Source organism: Pogona vitticeps, chromosome 5 (assembly GCF_051106095.1).
Source record: "Pogona vitticeps strain Pit_001003342236 chromosome 5, PviZW2.1, whole genome shotgun sequence".
Taxonomy (NCBI): Eukaryota; Metazoa; Chordata; class Lepidosauria; order Squamata; family Agamidae; genus Pogona; species Pogona vitticeps.
The window spans coordinates 101,435,627-101,455,073 of NC_135787.1; the positions used below are offsets into that span (position 1 = coordinate 101,435,627).

A 19,447-nucleotide genomic window follows, 5' to 3' on the forward strand; every position below is an offset into this window, starting at 1 on the left:
AAGGGCACTTCAGTCTCACTTCAAAGGAGACCTGAGCACTTGCTTAACTCTCCCACTGGCCTCAGTATGAGTTAGAAAATTTTCAGCATGGGTATGATCAAAAAGTATCAGCAACAAAATCTCCAGACAGCTGTAAAAGCATGGTATCTATTTTAGTAATTTTACCAAGTGCTACCCAACTATGAAATGAACTGAAAGGTTCATCACAGAATATACATAAAGCAATTAAATCATAATCAGCTTTAAAAAGGAACCAAAACTATAAAAGGGGTCAATTATAAAATACTATTTAATTTGTTTCATCGATCTAACTACCAGTCAGCTTCACATATATATTTAAAGGAAACTGTTGAGATGTGGCCACTGTGCAATCAAATCATTCTACACACGTTTAGCTGCAGTGCTACCTCAGAGTAGATCAGTATAGGAAGCACATTTAGTCTAGTTGGATTTTGAAAAGAAAACATTGAAATCATACTCTATATTACCCAATTCACTATCATATGACAATTTCTTCTCCCAGGCTATAATTCTGATAATCCATGCAGTGCAGTTTTAGCAGTGTAGAACATGGGAAACAGTTTTTCATGTTAACATTCAGACCAGCACAAACTTAAAGCAGGTTTTTATTTAAATATATTATTTAAAACTTGTTAAGTGCTTTACCTTGTTGTTTATAACTACTCTTATTTTATTCTCTTATTTCAAAACAGATACAAAAGGAAGATTTCTACAAGCACAGAGATAAAATCCATACTATGATGAATGACAGAAATCAAATAATTAGTTTTGTATAATATAGTACTCTGAGAAGTATAAAAAATATTCTGAAGTTTCAATTTCCCGAGCTTCTCCAAATTTCTTCTTTGTTATCTTTAGTTTGCATTTGTTCTTTTTATTGGTTGTCCTGTTGTTTGATTAAACTATTACAGTTAGGCCCCCTTTCCAATTTTGCACCACTAGAACTTGTGCAATCCAAATTTATAAGATCGGCCCTACAAGTTCCAAAATGTGTCTCTAATGCCACTCTAAGACTAGAACTGGGCCCTATGAAAATGGAGGCCAGGGTGTGGGTGGTCATCCTTAATTATTGGCTTAGATTATCTCTTCACCCTTTGAGCCTTGCCCCACTAACTTTAAGAGGTTATTTTAAGTCCACCGGGAAAAGGCCTGTGGTATCAAAAATTTCATCCCTGAGTTTTCCCCCGGTCTCCTACTCAGCATGGGATATGATCAGGCCAAAGCGCTCAGTAAACAGCGGATAATAGACACAGAGCAACAACTGGATTTAGCCAGATCTCCAACTTTTATTATCAACAAATCCAGCAGGCATCTTGCCTCCCCTATGACATATTTATCTAAACTTGAGATACTAAACCATCAGAGGACCTTTACCCTGGCAAGATGTCATGCTCTCCCCTCAGCTGTCCTTGAGAGCCAATATCAGAGGATTCCCTACTTGGAGAGACAATGCCCCTGTGATTCTGGCCACATAGAATCAACAGAACACATGCTTCTTCGATGTTTGTTTTATAGAGATATTCAAACTAATCTCATTTTACCAATAGTCCATAAATATCCAGGATGCTCAGGTCAATTTTATACCTCCTTGTTGATGTCAGATATTAACTCTGTTTCAACATATGTTGCTAGGTTCTGTGCAGCAGTGAGTAAAATTCACCGGGTGTTGACTGGCATCATAAACTAGTATTTACTGTATATTTAGTTTTATGTCTTTTAATGCTGGATTAATGCCATTTATATATATATATATATATATATATATACACACACACACACACACACACACACACACATTTACATATACACATACATATACATTTACATATACATACACACACATGCACACACATACATACACACACACACGTGTGTGTGTATATATATATGTATATATGTATATGTGTATATGTGTGTGTGTGTGTGTCTATAATTCCTTTTATGATTGTACCTTTTATTTACAGATACACTTAACTTTTAAGAGTCACAATACTTATTTAACCCTGTAGAATCCTCTTCTTTTCTCCTCTTTTCTATTCACTGCCCCCTGGATTCTTATATTTTAGTTTTATTAGAATCAATGTAAGGTTACTTGCTAAATTTTAGAATGATGTTCAAATTGGGTTATGGCTTAAATTGAGTTTGTAATGGGCATATCAACTGTTTGTACCCCATCCTCATTACGCTGGTCCAGGACCGTAATAAAGATTGAATGAATGATTAAGCTATTATTTTACTGCTATAATTAGCCACCTGAAGTACTATTTTACAAAGGTGGCATATGAATAAATAATCATAACTCTTAACAGAAGAGACATGCATATAAAAGAGATTTCTATTTAGAAAATGGTAGCTTTACTCTTACCTCCACAACAAATTATAGCAGCCACAAAAAGAGATATGTCACTATCATCGAGCTCCAATGAATTGAATTTCATTGCAAAATCAAACTTCGGTTCCATAATATCACAAAACGGCTTCCGTAGACTTTTGAGGAATTCTCGAGTTATAAAGCCATTTCCATAGGCTACTAGCATCCCATCTTTGTTCATCACAGAAGCCAACATGGCAAACATGGCTTCATAAACCCCATATTTTAACAGAGTCACTTGGTCATTCAAGTCTAGGTTAGAGAAGCCAGGGATAGATTTGGCAAATTCAGTAAGTTCTGTTACAGCCTCAACGGAGGTACACTGGCAACAGTGGAAAATTCGAACTTCTGCTTCTTTGTTTTGTATTCCATTGGCTACTAATTTTGCCACGAGTGTCTTCTCTGCCATACACAACGTATCCATATCATGTATAACAAATGGCTACAAAGAGATATTAGAGTAAATACATTTATACTAACAGCAAAAATACAACGTATCAAATTTCTTCCTAAAAACTTTTACTTAAGTTGATTACCAAAGGCATCCACTGAAATAAATTGTACATGTGTGTGCAAGGAGCCCTGATCTCTCTGGTCTCACGATAACCCTAGCTACACAATTCCTTCTCTATAGTTGGAGTGTATGTGTTTAATCTATATTTAAAGAAATATCAAATTTAGGATTCTGGAGTGGAAGGGCAAACACAGTCTTCCCTCCCCCCAAATATCCATGGATATTGCAGCTTGTAAATTTTTTTTCTCCTAGAATATTTACTATTTTGAAAGTGGTAATGAAGATGGGAAAGATGAAAGATCCACAGATATACTGTATCTGCTTACAGTTACTTTATGTCTACTGAGTAACAATTATACTTCGATCTTAAATTGTTCCTTTAGTCACTAAGAAATCAGCAGTTTCTTCATGATTAAAGGAAAGACTAAACTTCCACAGGCAGCAACCAACACACTTCCTGACACTGTTTGCAAAATATACTGCAACTTCAAATAGCTGATTTTCAAGGGCCCATGAAGTTTTTGTTCAAGAAAAAAAGGTTATGATTTAAAAAAATTGTCTTTGAATCTGATAAATGGGCCTGCTGTTTGGTACACTGCAAGGATGGGATGGTTTGCTCCTTTTTCCAGAAATCACATGATATAATCGCTGGAGCAAACCAAAATGTCCCCAGTGCATCCCTATCCACAATTTCCTGAACCCCTGTGAGGGGTTTGTGGTGTGAGCAGGGTCACTCTGGTTTGGTTCATTTCCAGCATGTGTAATCACAGGAAACAGACCAAAACCAAGCCTTCTGGCTGCCAAGGCTCCTTCTGGTGGGAATGCCCCATATCATGAAGCGGCTTAATAAGGATATTGGCAAATTAAACATTTCCTCTGTTTCTTGGCAGAAGGTCAGAGGAAGTGAAAAAAATTTTTAGACAATTAAAAATGTGCTGAATCATTTATATCTATCTATATCTATCAATCAGTTGATCAATCAATCGGTCTATGCCTTATATTAAAGGGATAAACTGTCCACTTTGAATCCACAGGAATGCTATGCCAAATCCATATGAACACGCTAAAATATTATAAACTTGATTGTGCAGTAGAGTGTTTTCAACTGTGAATCACTCAATTTATGTATTCCTGTGTGTTAAAATGATTCACTGAATGTGAATCTTGATGCATTCATCTTAGCTCTGCCACAACAACCTAACAATTTTAAAAGTTAATGGAGATTATAGGTGGGCTCCTGATAGCTGCTTTGCTTGCAAAAGATGATTACCAGATAGTAATATGGGATGGGAGATTATCTACTACAATATTTTTATTTCAATTCCACTTTCCATTTCCATTTTTTTCAAGAAAAACATCCCAATTAATATAATGAAATAATTCAATATAAAACATATTGAACAACTGGGATAGGTACAATACTAGAAGCTCCCTCTAACACTGAACTCAATTAGGGGCATTGTTGGCTTTATAACTATCTTCAGCTTACTACATTGAGAAAACACATTATTTTCATGTAATGCCATTAACTGTCAAAGTCTCTCTCGCCTTCTCAAGTCTTCTCATCTGCCAGCAAGGGTGTAATATATGAATTTTACCAAAACGTTCACCAAAGACTTATGAGCAAAAATAGCTATCACCTCTAGCAGGGACCCAAGACAGCATTAAAAATATTGACATACACACACAATTAAAGACATAGCAACTAAAATTTGAAACTATAATATATAAACATTTACAACTATTTAAATACTTAATTATTTTTAAGTTATAAAAGAGATTTTTACGAACATCCCCATCTCATTTGCCTGTGGAGTCCTCAAATTCCTCTCTAAAATGGTTTATTTTCATTTGCTGGTAGGAGGAGGCACAGCAAGAAACCTCTCTCAAGTCCTAACCAGATATGCTTGTGAAAGCAGTGGGACTGAAAGAAAGCACTTCCCTGAAGATCTTAATTTTTCATGATGGCAAGTTTAGGAAGAAACAATATTTCAGACATCCTGGACCTGAGTTGCAAAGGACTTTAAAGGTCACAACCATCACTTTGAACTGGGCCCATCAGCAGTCAGTGAACCCGTTGGTAAGCAACTGTTCAGATTTATTTTACATATATGTCACCTAATCCTGGTAAACAGCCCCAGCCAACAGTCTGGCTGCAGTATTACGATACACAACTGTATGGTACATATACATCACCTGATTAGTTTCTTAGTTAGGTCACGAGGACAATGTGGTATTTCATTTTTTAAAATCCAACAACATAATATTTAATGCAGCTGAAGGTAGGAATGAAAATAATTCACTGGATTTGCTCCTTATTATTTCCAAATGATAGTTATGGAAAAATAAAAAATATAGTACCCCTTTAAAGCTTAGCAGTTTTATTTCAGCAGGAGCTCTCATGGATCAAAGTCCACTTCCTCAGACTTTGATCCACAAAAGCTCATGCTGAAATAAAATTGTTAACTCTTTAAAGTGCTTAAGTTTTCCTCCCTTGTTTCTTTCATGAACAGGTTGAGATAGACCAACATGGCTCTTTCTTTGAAACTGATATTTATTATGATTTCCACCTTGTACATGGTAAAATCAACCGCAGATTATCCGGGGTGTGTGTGTTGCTTTTGAAGTACTGCAGTTACTACAGAGGAACAGTGCAGAGTAGTAGCATTTAAAATGAGATTTTGATGGTTCTCATTTGGGCAGATATGCAGACATCATAATCTCTCTTTACAATGTTTGCAACAACGTCTGCACTCAATATCTAGTGCCCAAAATTCCCTTGAAAACCATTAGGCTTAAACTTCTTAAATAAAATAATTATTACAAGTGAAACCGAGTTCACCAGAATTTTAATGCTGATTTATGCTTGCGTAAAGGAAACTGCTCAAGTTTTGATGACAAATTGCTGCTCATTAATAAATTACACATTGCATCCTAAGTGTGAAACCTGATTGCATGATCACTTGCACACCCAGGAATGCAACCTGCTCCTCATTAATAAGCACCAATTTGTCATCAAGACTTAAGTGATTTATTTTAAACATAAACTGGCCTTTGAGAAGAAAACTTCCATTTAGTGATTTTTAAAGGCTAGTCCAATCACTTAAAAAAGCAGATCAAAATGTTTATTTCAAAACATTTACACATACACATGCTCTCTCGCTCTTAAATTCACACAGATACACATACACACACCAGCCAAGTATCTCTTAAAAACTGAATTCCTTCCGTGGGACTGTGTGCTGTTGGATATCTTTGATTGAATGAAGAGGTGAAGTGTCAAACTGTTTTCTATTCAAGACACAAATGCTTTAACACCAAACCAACTGAATCTAAATGCAAACATGCTTGATGGGAGGGTGACCTGGGGGTGTGAACAAGTCAAAAGCTAAGGTGTAACACTTCAGCAGAACTTAAAAACACATTAACTTGGTTTGGTTATCAGGATAATCCAGAGTACCAAGAAACTTTGGCTTAAACTCAGAAGAGCCTCGTGGCACAGTGGTTGAAACCGCTGTACTGCAGCCAAAACTGTGCTCACGACCCGGGGTTCAATCCCAGGTAGCCGGCTCAAGGTTGACTCAACCTTCTATCCTTCCGAGGTCGGTAAAATGAGAACCCAGCTCACGGGGGGGGGGGGGAATGTGTGGCCTGCATAATTAACTTGTAAACTGCCCAGAGAGTGCTTGAAGTGCTATGGAGCGGTATATAAACAGCACATTTTTATACAAATCAAGCCTTGTGCACTGTTTAGTTACTACTGCAAGTGGCAGCTTCTAATCACAGATCTTCTCATACCTGGTTGGTTTCTGTAATAATCTGAAACACAACTTCTTTGCAGAGAGGCTAGCCAGAGTCTTTGTTTTAAATATCACCAAAGAAATCCCCCTTGGACGTGAGGATTGTGAAGTCGCTGCTTGCTGAGAACGAAGCAGGAACAATTGGGAAGCATATGCCAATACACCGTTTGATTCACATTGGTCAGGATTTCCTGGAACCTTGGCTCATTGTGACCTCCAAACTGGTACAAAGTCTTTTGCAAACAGACATGTTTTAACAGATCCAGCAATCTATTCCCCTGTTCTTTTATGTTTACCTCCAGTCCACACCACCTGATTCAAAAGTCAATTTGTAAGGGAAAATATTTGGTGGGCTCATTACAGCCCTATTGTCTAGCACCATTAATTGAAATGGTCAAATATGATCATATTCCAGTCACTAGGAAAACTTCCATCATCATCAGTGATCAGGACTGTTAGAATGATTGCACTTAACTGGGTTTTTTAATTTCCTAAAGCACACTGGTTTTAAATACCATATTTTACCGTGTGTAAAATGACACTTTTTCCTAAAATAATTAGAGGAAAATTTGAGTGTTGTTTTATACAAGGAAGGAAGCAGTTGCACGCACGCACCTCTTGTTGCCACTGCCACTGCCCAGTTGCCTCTTCCAGAGCTCAGGGCTTGTCCCCTCCAGTGGCCCTCAAGCAGCAGGAGGCAGAGGCAAAGGAGCAGTCACATGTGCTCGGGCACCTCTTGCTGCTGCCTTCCCCGCCTGCCCGATCACCACCTCCTGTGGGACTGACGGGGCTCAGTTCACGTCACTGCCTTGTTCCCTCCAGTGGTGGAGGCAGGAGGAGGCAGAGGTGGAGGCAAACAAGCTCTCTTGCATGCTCGGGGTGCCTCTTCCTGCATGGCCAGATCACCTCCTCCCATGATCTCCTTAGGGCAGGGGACAAGGCAGCCATGTGAGCTGATGGTGAGCCCCGGCAGTCGCACTGGAGGAGGTAATCAGGCAGGCAGCGAAGACAGCAGCAGCAGCAGAAGATGGAGGTGGAGGAGCATTTGCCCATTAACTGTTCCTCCGCCTTCATCAAGGGTCAAAATTATGGGGTCGTTTTATACATTGGGGGTCGTATACATGGTAAAATATGGCACTACTTTTATACTACATACACACAAACATTTTCATTTGTTCTCTTGCCGATTTAATATTTTTGTAAACTGCCTTGGGAAATTTTTTAAGGACGATGCATGAATTTTGAAAATAATTAATGCAAATAAACAGGGCTGTCCCTTGATTAAAAATAGCTTATGATACTGTAGTCTGGAATTTAGGAACTATAGTTAAAGAAAAGAAACCTTGTCCACCTTGTTTGTCAAGAAGAGGCACTTCTCCTCTTCTTGACAGGGTAGAAAGGACACAGATTCCTTTAAAACTGCAGTTATTATATTAGTATTTATGTATTCATTCATTCATTAGATTTCTACCCACCCCCCCCAGACAGCGTCTACTCGGGGCAGCTTACAAATATCATAAAATATCATAAAAAGCATAAAGACATCATAACATTAAACAATTGAATCAGTAAGATGGAATATTCAAGATGGGAATAATAGAAAACAAAATGATAGATTTCAAGAATTGACAGGAGGTAGTAGTAGCAGCAACAGCAGTATTCTCTATTTTCATTAGCCATATGCCTTTGCAAACTGCAATTATAAATGAAGCTTTACATATTCTCTTAAATGCACATTAGTCTACATCTGCTTAGCTTGCCTTTTTCTAAAAAAATCCACAATAATAAATACTTACTGGATTGTTATTGGTTTTCCCAGCAAGAATGAGTCTGGCTTTGACTTTGTTCATGTTAAAGTTTTTCAAATATGCTTCATAGATTCTCTTGGCAAGTGATTTAAGATCTGCAATTTCTGAATTTTCTATACAGTGTTCACTTATTAGAATTTCAGCTTTCAACTTTGCTTTCTCTGATCTTGGCATCCGTCCAAATCGAATTGCTGAAGAGAAGACATGCATTGAAAGTGAAACATATACAGTGGAACAGCATTTTTTGGGGTATGATTTTAAGTGTCATTGTGCCATCATATCAGGATTCTAGCACCAGCAGTGTTAATTGGAATGAACCAGAACATTACTACATGTATTGTATGGCTTACTTTCTGCCTGTAGCTATGACTCCCTGTTGAACTCAGAATGCTCAGTTTGTGGTTGTTTCCCACATCTTTGTGGGTATGCTTAAGCTCTAATCAAATCCTTCAGAATTCTGTATTATTACATCTGTACTAGTCATCGTCTCCTTTGAACTAAAGGTGACAGAACTGGTATCATTTTTTTCAGTCCTTATTTACAGGCTTAGTGACCCAGCTGCGTCCAAGACTAGTAGGAATTACTGGAAGAACTGTGGCCAGATTAAGTGAGGGAAAAAAGAGAGCCAGTGATCACATAAGACAGAAACACAACAGGAGGCAGAATAAAGAACAGACAGGGAGTGATGAGAGTGTGGAAGAAAAAACACGGCGATGACATTAGAGTGGAAAGTGATGTGCAGCATGAAGACAGATGAGGCATGGTGCACAAAAAGATTTGTGGGTTTGCTGAGGATTGTTGTATGGGGTGGAGACAAAAAAATTTAGAAAGGCCTAGAAGGGATCCTACAGAAAGATCTGTTGGTAGGAAGGCAGAACCAGATGGGGCACCAGAGATGTCAACCTACACTGATCTCCATAGTGAGAAATACCTTAAGATGCAGGCAGGGGGTCAGGTAAGAAGAGAAGCTTACAATGAAGCACAGGAAGAGAAGGTGGCTTAACAGAATGTGTTCAGCCTACACAAAATATTTTTCTTGTATTACTAAAAATTTAGAAGTGGGTGTCAAATTGAGTTGTTCATCTCCAAAATGGGCCACACCACAACAGAACAACCACCTGCCTAAACTGAACCCGCACCGGCAGCCACAGCATCTAAAACTGTTTTGCTTTGTCAAAATGTCAACTCGTTATTATTTTCTTGATTTTAACGTATTAAAACTTTAGACATCACAAGGAAGCCAAACCAAGCAAAACATAACTATGCTTGATATACTGTTGACTTACTGCATTTGAACATTGGTGTGACCTAATCCTTCCCGACTGTCAGTGGTGACTAATCATATTTCTTCATTTCCATCTAATGAAAATGGTAAACTTTTTGGAATCAAACCTAGCAACTGATACAAGAGCCAAAGCTGGATCAATTGGAGTCACCAGAGGGGTGAGGTGGGATAGTATCTTCTGTATACTTATGGCATCTCTTTAATGTTCTGACTTGAATAAAAGTGGGTTAGGTACACTGTGGTGTTTGCTTCATTAAGTTCTACATAAACATCTGAAGTACACTACAGGTGATTCATATAAAGTTTGGTAGAATTGTTTTTTATAATGTAAGTTCCAAAATCCTTCAGCCAGCATGGCCATTGGCTGGGATTTTACTTTCTGAAAAAGCAACTTTGCCAAACTCAATTTTCTATAGCAGCGGCCCAAAACATACAGAGAATGTTCTTTATCTTTAGGTCTCCACTGCTCCAGTATTCTTAAAAAAAACCAAAAAAACCTGAAGCCCAAGAATCTTGTAGGAGTCTTTCAAGATTATTTAATTCTTTCAATAACTAATTCATTTAGTTATCAAGAGATGGAAAGAAATTTCCATTTCACAGTGAAATTACAATAATTTGACATTAAACAATATGAAAATGCTAAGTATCGTATTTCTAGTTTTGCTATCTGTTGCAGCCTCAGTATAAGTCCTGTGAAGATACAGAAATGAATAAATAATAAAAATATATAATTGGGAGCAGGTCAGATACAAGATTAAGAATGCTATACAATTTTCCAGAATTATTGTTATTGTTGTCCTAGGGCAAATGAGATACAGGATAGTAATAGCATTAACTTCTGTATCTTGCAGAAGGATACATATGTCTGCTTTGTCCTTTCAGGAATTTTAAAGGAAAGATATAATTAGTATCAGATAGCCCGAACATACAATGGAATCTAATGGTAAAATATTAGACTGTGACCAATTCAAGACTAACAATTCTGAAAGTAAGTATTAAAATGAGCTATTTCTGTCTTTGGAGGAAAAGCACAGTAAAATTCATTCTGAGCTAGAATATAAAGTAGTGATGGGAACAAATCTAAGCAAAACTGAAATAGAATTCAACATTCAAATAGAAACACCCTTCTATTTAATTTCCATGAGAACCAGGGGAACAAAAATAAGGTACAACTAAAAGTTCTGCACATAATACCCTGTTTCTCCGAAAATAAGACAGGGTCTTATATTACTTTTTTGCTCAAAAATGCATTAGGTCTTATTTTCAGGGGATGTCTTATTTTTTTCATGTATGGCAAGCTACATTTATTCAAATACAGTCCTGTCATCTTTTGGTTGATGCATAATGGTGGAGGCCGGGGTTTCATTCAACTGGGGCTTATTTTTTTTGGGTAGGGCTTATATTACGAGCATCCTAAAAAATCAGACTAGGGGTTATTTTCAGGTTAGGTCTTATTTTCAGGGAACAGGGTAGTACCTTATGGAAGGAAAAACAGAGAATATAATTGAGCTTTTTAACACTGTGATTGTATCTGTTAATTTTAACTGGACTGTTACATATGTGAAAATTTTTATGCTGGCCAGAATTTGTCTCCTTTTATTGCTTTCTACTGTAGCAAGATCTAGAACTGCTGAACAAGGAAAAATAATTTTCAAGTCCTTTGCACTTTTGATAGTCAAATATTCTAATGTGGAGAGATTCAAAGAGTTATTAACAAATGAAAAGCAGCACTGAACAAATGTCTGTGCAGGAGTTCAGGCACAGTTATGTTAAAAAATTCTCATATTCTGCCTTTGTAAAAATTTTCATGGGCTCTTGTGCAAACATAGGAACATCATGGCATATAGTTTTATATTTTTTGCACAAAGAGTGAAACATCCCTGGATGAATACGTACAGATTCACTCAATTTTATTTTAGCACTAAAGGGCATTTTCACACTAGCTTCACAGACAGAAAACTATCCAAGGGGAATCATTAGCTCCATCTGGATCACTGCTGAGTTAAATAAAAAAAATGTTCACTCTTACCTACCATTATGAGACATTCCAACTGAAAGGCACTTTTGAAAACGACAGTACTGGCACTTATTACGATTCTTTTTCTGAATTTTGCAGTTGCGATCACATCTGTCATAGTCAAGTTTTAATCTGATTGTTCGCCTAAAAAAGCCCTGTGAAAGATTTGAAGAAACAAACATGAAAACACACACTGAAAGCTTACTAAATTTCTATGCAACTATTACTCTGGAACAAGATTTCTACACAGGTTCGCCAAGCACCATCTCTCTCTGTTTTAAGGAAGCGAATTATAGCTGGGATTCGCAATGTGGTGTAGTGGATAGAGTGACTCTGAACAGGGTCTGAGTCCCCACTTGGCCATGGAAACTTGTTGGGGGAGTGGAACTGGTAAAACCACTCATTAAATTATCTTACTTACCTTGAAAGCCTTATTAGGGTCACTATAAGTCGGTTCCAATTTAATGACACAGAATATACATAATTATGGCTGAATTACACAAAGCTGATTGCTATTAGTGTAAATTTGTCCTGTGAAGTTCAAATGGGTTTTAATTTGTATATTTTTATTTAAAAGTAGTTTCAGGTAGTGACAAGCTGTATTGTATTTCATTTATTTTTGGATTTATTATATAGTGTTGTTATATTTTTATTGTATATTGTAAACTGCTCAGAGTGGTAACACTAATGTGTGGTATAGAAATGGCAATAACTAAATAACTAAATAATGCCACACAGGACTGGAGTTACCTTAGTCACTATGGCATTGGGAGTACCATGCTTGTGGTATCTTTCAAAGTTCTAATGCAAACTTTGATAGGTTCTAGAATGGAAAAGGGGACATACAGCACCTGATCTGTCATTGAAACAAACATGTATTGCTAAAGAATCGCTGCAAAGCAGTCAATCACTTGCAGGAGTGGAAACATGGTTTATTGTTGGGTGAATGTTAAAAGGTCAATATTTGATCAACCCAACAAAGGAAAAGAAGATAAACAATAGCTGGAGTCTGCTACTATTTATGCAACACTATTCTATGTTACGCAACTGACTGACAATGCTGTTGTCCACTCCACTGAAGTAAGCAGCCACTGTGATGATTGCCTTGGGATTCCAACAGTTTCACAATGTCAGGGTGACCCTCATCATAATACTGGATTACATTTCTTCCATTCATTTGCACATAATGCCATCACTATATTGTTTACAATACTAGTGACAGTACAACCAACCAATATCCAATATCCAAATGAGCTTGCTAACAATAAGCACAGATGTCGGGCTGGCATTCCAGTAGTAACTAGATGATATTCATGCAGAGAGAAGTATAATAGATTCTCTAGCCCAGAAGATAGACTTCTTTTTATCAACTATGCCAATAAAGGTCTAAATAAAAATCCATCATTAGGTAATGTTTCTGCAATTATCAGCAAAGAAATAAATTCAAAAATACACAGTCAGGAGAAGGCTCCAGGAAAGCTAAGGCAATGGTCAGTGATCAGGAGAGAAATTCTGCAGCATCTTCATCTGAGAACGGAACCATTACACATGACGTCCAAAAGTAATTTGATCACTAGTTTGTATAACAAACTCCAAATCCATCCGTAAATTCTCAACAGAATTATAGTATGGCCTCCTGGGGACTATATGAGCACTAATGAATTGCATACAAGAGGTGGGAACAAGATACAAGTTTAAGTTCAATGGAAAAGTTGAAGCAGCAACCAAAGCAGTCTTTGAGGACTACTGAGTCACAAGGAGGCAATCCTTTAAGGATGGAGTAGATTATGATTTTATGGAGACAGGTTGGCACAATTAAATTTCACAAAAGGCCTTGTGACACTGGTCCACCTGAAAGAGAGAATCCAGAACCACTAGGAATATCTAGAATAAAAGAAGATACTGTTCAGTGAATGGACTTTGAAGGTAGGTTATTTTCTAGGTCATCAGCTGTTGGGCAAGAAAGGCAGGATTTGAGTATAATAATTCAAATGTCTTCTAGATTTAGGCATGATCCAAATGTCTTCTGTGTTATGTATGAATTCATATTTTTGAGGTCAAGATGGAGCAGAAGCCATCACTTGTTTGGGGACTTCATAGAAGCATGAATGAAACCCTGCTAGCTCTGTTTCTGCTGGAATAACTTTGATAGCACCCTTCCGGGGAACAGAATCCACCTCTTGCACGTCAAAGATTATTGGATATGATAGCAGAGCCTTGCTGGATGATGGTGGGCATCGATGAGGTAATACAGGAAGCTCTGAGATGGGAAGAAAATGAGCAATATGATTTCTCTAATGTAGTACACAGAGGTGTGCTGAAAGATCTGTCAAAGATGCTTATTTTAAAAGCCCATGTTTTCTGAGTGCTCTCTGGAGCTGAATGAGACAGATGCTTCAGAATTTGAGAGATAGAAAGACACATTTGCAAATTTGTTAAGAGTGAGATGACTGCCCATTGAAGAAGCCATTGTACCAAGGGTGTAATAAGATGGCAGGTATATTTCATAGAAAATAATCCTGTTGTTCAATGTTTTCGAAGAAACGTGTGTGCTAGAACCAAAATTGTGAAGGTTCAGGTATAAGGCTCTCCTTTTCCCCAAATAAACCATGAGACTGTTTAACTTCAAACAAGTGTTCTTGATTTATTAACTTTGGAACAGGTATAGAAACATCAATTCGCTTCTCGGCCTTTGGGCTAAGATCAAGTGTAGTGTGTGTAGAAACATCAACATGTTGAACTAACTTCTCTTGCGGCTGAAACGTAGCTCACAAGGGCGTCCATGAACTGTTACCAAACAGATTAATGTCTTTCAAATCCCACAGTCCAACCAACACCTTTTCAGGTTCATATGATTCACCCTCTTCTTCATCAGGAGTCAGAAGGGGGAGGGTCTCCTCATCTCCGGTCCACCCCCATAGCGGGGATCCCTCTCCTTGGGGTTCAAGCCATGGTCCAGGAAGCAGCCCATCCTCCGCAGCTCCTCCGAATGCCATGCCCGTTTAGCCTCCTGCTCACGGGCAATCTTCTCCTTGTCTTCCCTTATCTTTCTCTGCCACTCCTTGGTCTCAGACTCACCCCAGTAAGATGGTCTCTGGGGTACACCTTGTTTTCTCCGCTTCTCAGCCTCTTCATGAGGCACCTGGACCTGCTCCCATTTACTGGTCCGGGGATCTTGAACCCATATCATCTCCCAACCACCCGGGATTTCGTCCCGGGCCCCTTTTATATCCCTACTCCCGCCTCCACCGCTGGCCGTTGCTCCTTTCCCACCCTTTCCCAATCTGTCTGGGTGGCTACATTTAACCCTCTCTTTACCAGCGTCAGATCCCAAGTATCTACCCCTTGATGTTTCCACCCTTTATTTCTGTTGATCTCCTCCAATTCCTGTGTATCTGTGCTCCTGTGTTCTTTCTTAGGAGGAGAGGGTGGTGGGGTTGTCTGAGTCTCCCTATTAACCGCGGGGAGCGACGGCACTCCTAAAAACACCTCCTGTCTCTGCTCTGGGGTTCCACATTCATCTTCATGATATTTTACTTTTGAGTTGTAAGCAACTCCAAAAAGCTACATGCAAAATGACTAATTTTAGGAACTGCACATTTATTTGGTAGTAAAGCACACTGGCTGGTTGGATAGCTCAGTGAGACAGGCATCTGGCTGCAGAGCTAGAGTTTGGGAGTTCAATTCTCCACTGTGCATCCCAGAAGAGCTGGTCTATGTCACCTTGGGGAAGCAGCACAGTTCCAGGACGCTCCCAGAAAAAAGGAATGGTGAACCACTCCTGAGTACTCGCTACCTAGAAAACCCCATAAAGTTTCATCATTAATCAGAACTGACTCAATGGCACATGGTTAAGACACACTGTCTTCAGCACACTTTATTTCTATCTAATCATGTTGGAATCTTAACTTTCATAAATAAGATCCTCCCAATGAGGCTTACTATCTGTTTTTAATATTTGTTCTGCTTTTCACTTTTTCTATTGCTCAATAACTCTTTACAAAACCACCAGGTTCTGGAATATGGTTTAAAATTTAATATTGTTGACGGTACCTTGCAACCTTCACAAGCATGGACTCCATAATGGTAGCCTGAAGCTTTATCTCCACATATTCTACATTCAATGTTTAATGTTGCATTAGGTAGTTCATCTTTGCTACTTGGGGCTATGGCAAGATTCACAGATGAAGGACTTGAGGCTGGTGAGAGAGAATCTGAAAATAAAGGGGAGAAGCGGCAAGAGAAAACATTAGCAAAGACTGTTATTATCATCATCTACCAAAAGTGAGCTCAGTTCTCTGACTGTTGGGCCTTAAGTAGTTTAATGGCACCAAACACATGCAAAGTGGAGGTATCTGTGTAAGAGTATCAGGAAGCCTTGCAGATTTCCAATGTTTGCCGAAGTACAAAATGACCCAGATCTGATGGTGTACTTTGGTATCCAGTATGAGTGGAAGAAAGGTTTGTTTCCCCTCCCCTCCTGCTGCAGCCATACATGGTGCAAAAAAACACAAACAAATAAATAAAACCCTGCTCCAATAGGTGTCCCAAGTTTCATAGAACAAGGGGGAGGCACTGCAGCAGGGAGAGTAGGTCACTGATACTGGCAGTATCAATGGGATCCAGCAGAAGTATACTATTGGATTCTGTTCAGTGTTTTTAGATTAACCTTCTGGAGTCAGGCGGACTAAAAGACACAGCCTGATGACTAAGTGTGCTCAGTTGCTACCAAAAGCTGACTGCTGCAGGGGGCGAAGCAGGCAGGGAATGGCACGGAGAAATGGGTGAGAGGCAGAATGGGAAGGAGTAATATAAACAGGAGCATGCCTTACTTGTTCTCTCTAAGAACCAGTATAGGTGGTTCAGTGTCCACTGCCAGCAGTATGGAAGCAAAACAAAGAAACAAACAATGACTTACGTGTAGTCAGAATGCCTAGCTATACAGAAGTACCTAAACTTGTGAAGAGATATTTAACACATATGTGTACATACGTCCACAACTGCCTATCAGGAATCTATGGGCTTATAGAATATTAATCGCAGCTGTGTTCACAGATGTGGGGGTGCAGAAAAAGAATCTAGAAAAACTAGGAGAAAGCAGTCTGTGTATGTCTACAATTACATCAACAGGTGAGTGGTATCTCTGATGCATCACGTTCTTATGTCAGTTGAACACAGACAAATAAGAAAGCTGATAAAGAAAATGAAAGGCTGACAAAGAAGAGGGACAGAGAGGCCTTGACAACACATATTGTATATATTGGAAGAGGAAGAGTTTAGTGTTGAAAAGGAACACATTTCCACCTCTACTAGGACTGGAGACCCCATCCCCTTCCTATAGCTACAAAATGCTCAGATTTTGGCTGGCAGCCCTCTAGTACCATACAGCATAAGAAAGGAGCTGGATTTGTGTGTGCCAATATCTTTATTCCTTCTCCAGTCCTGAAAATCCCCTCTGTAAAACAGAGGTTTGAAAAGCACTGCAAAAGTCTTGAAACATGGCTGCCTAGAGCCACAAACAGGAAAGCACTGCTGGGAAAAGAAGGAGATAATTACAGATTTAGAAAGGATCTTGAAGGTCTACTGCTAATAGAAAAAAAAATGTAAGTATAGCTTTCTCAATGAGTGACCATCCAGCCTCTGCTTAAAATCCCCTAACATAGAAGAGTCTGCCATTAAAGGAATCTGGCCATTAAAGGAGCTTTAACATCAGAAGTTCTTCCTGATGTTTAGCTAAAATCCTCTTTTTTTGCAATTTGAAGTTACTGGTTTAACTTTAATGCTCAAAGCATACCAAAATATCTGTTCCATCCTCTATATTGCAGTTTTACTTGTAGCAGTTAATCACCCAACTACCTGAATTCCAGACCTTATCAAAAAGAAACTTGACATCAACTTGGAAAATAAGTGAATTTGAAAGAGAAGATTGGTTTGAAATAGGAATCTCTGGATTTTTTTTTATTTTTTATTTTTTGGATCCAGGACCAAACTGTGGAAATTGCTTTAATCTCAACATACATGATGGGACTCATCTACATTTTTTACTGCATTATAGGTAAAAAGAAAATTAAACAAACAAAAAACAACAAATAAAAAAGACAAAAACATGGTGGCATCTTAAAGACTGTTAATTTTTTACTACATATTCACCATTTTCACCCCTTCAAATTGCCTAAATATTATTGAGGCAGGGGTATATTATATTATATTTAAATACCAATAGAGAACAGGATATGTACACACATAGAATTTATCAGACAGAGACATGAGTTAAAATATCTTCTGCTACACAGCTTATAAATATAAAGGATTTTTTCCTCCTTTGCCTTCCTTTGGTCACTCTTCTCTCTCACTGGCTCTACTTTCACAAGTCCAAAGTAAATGAAAAATAAAATGATGGTGGTCCCACTGGAGGCCTGTGATCCACCAGATGGGGTACAAATACAATTTACTTGTAGGTCCTGTTATGCTATGCTTTCAAAAAATTCAGTTAGCACCACAGAAGTAATTCCAACTATTTCTGTACTGAATCCAGTGTTAGTTCTATCTAAAGCAAGGCCACTGAAATGAACAAAATGTGTTCATCACAACTACTGTAAGCGACACTGATTCTAATGCATTTAGTATAGGCTAGACTAACACTGGGTGTAGTCCATTCTAGAATCAAAGTTGTATCCACTGATAGCAGATATGTATTTTAAAGAAACAACTTCCAGAAAGCTGTTTTAGAACTGAAAGCACAACTAACTATAGCCAAAGAGTTCCGAAATCATTTAATTTTAATGTACATGGTAAACATATACACTAACTTCACCCATAAGAACTACAGTTCTTATATAACAATATAAATTGCCTTACTCATTAGTCTATCATGTACTTTGCATTTCAAATTCCAATTGCATTGCCAAGTTCAATTTCAGCAGCATGGCATACCAGATCCATAAAACTACAAAATGCTATAAGGCAAAATGAAAAGTTGCTGCCATATACAATGGGAAAAAATCTGAAGAAATACTTTCAGAGCTCTTACCAGAAATGGAGTTCTCACCTGTAATGATTGAACCATCTGACCCAGGTCCATTTCCCAATGACTGGAAGTCTGCTATGCTTAATGCTCCTGAACTATCCCCACTTATAGACTGTGATAACTCCTTTATACTCTCCATGTCCTGCAAAAAGTCTTCAGATAAAGGGCTGCCAAAATCCTCCTCTTTTAAAGGAACAAGGAGACAAAGCTGGCTTTCTGTGTCCACCATTTTGGTGAGATGAGGTATGTCAGTTAACATTTGTTAAATGTCTGAAAGAAAAACAGATTATCTTAGATAAGCAAAATAAGTTATTTATTGGTGTTATTTATAAACATTCCTACATTCAAAATAATCCTATGAGGTAACTTAGACTGTGGAGACAGTGCCTTGCTTATTTATTTACTTATTCATTTATTCATTTATTTATTTACAATTACTTTCAGGTCATTTTGAAGTGTAGAAAATTCCTAAGGTGTGATGTAAGGTAAAAGAAACATAACACTGTAATATAGAACATACAGTACACAGCAACAGTTGGATCAATATGATGTGCAGCTCCCAAATTGAGAAAACTTGTGTGAAAACAGGACTGCTCACCAGTCC

The 19,447-nt window shown here is 38.1% G+C and overlaps 1 protein-coding gene across 2 annotated transcripts in view; it reads right to left on the reverse strand.

Moving 5' to 3' along the window:
- PPARA (peroxisome proliferator activated receptor alpha) overlaps nt 1–19,102 on the reverse strand; it is a 30,082-nt gene extending 10,980 nt beyond the window's left edge. Inside the window, exons 1-5 of one of the 2 annotated variants that reach the window (XM_020785783.3) lie at nt 18,865–19,102; nt 15,870–16,030; nt 11,833–11,971; nt 8,503–8,705; nt 2,387–2,834 (exon numbers count right to left, since the gene is read on the reverse strand). In XM_020785783.3, the coding sequence (XP_020641442.1) occupies nt 2,387–2,834; nt 8,503–8,705; nt 11,833–11,971; nt 15,870–16,030; nt 18,865–19,102 (1,189 nt within the window). Of the gene's footprint in view, nt 1–2,386; nt 2,835–8,502; nt 8,706–11,828; nt 11,972–15,869; nt 16,031–18,864 lie in introns of those variants that run through there. The other variant, XM_073000901.2, reaches the window with a different exon arrangement.
- Between the last annotated feature and the right edge of the window lie 345 nt (nt 19,103–19,447).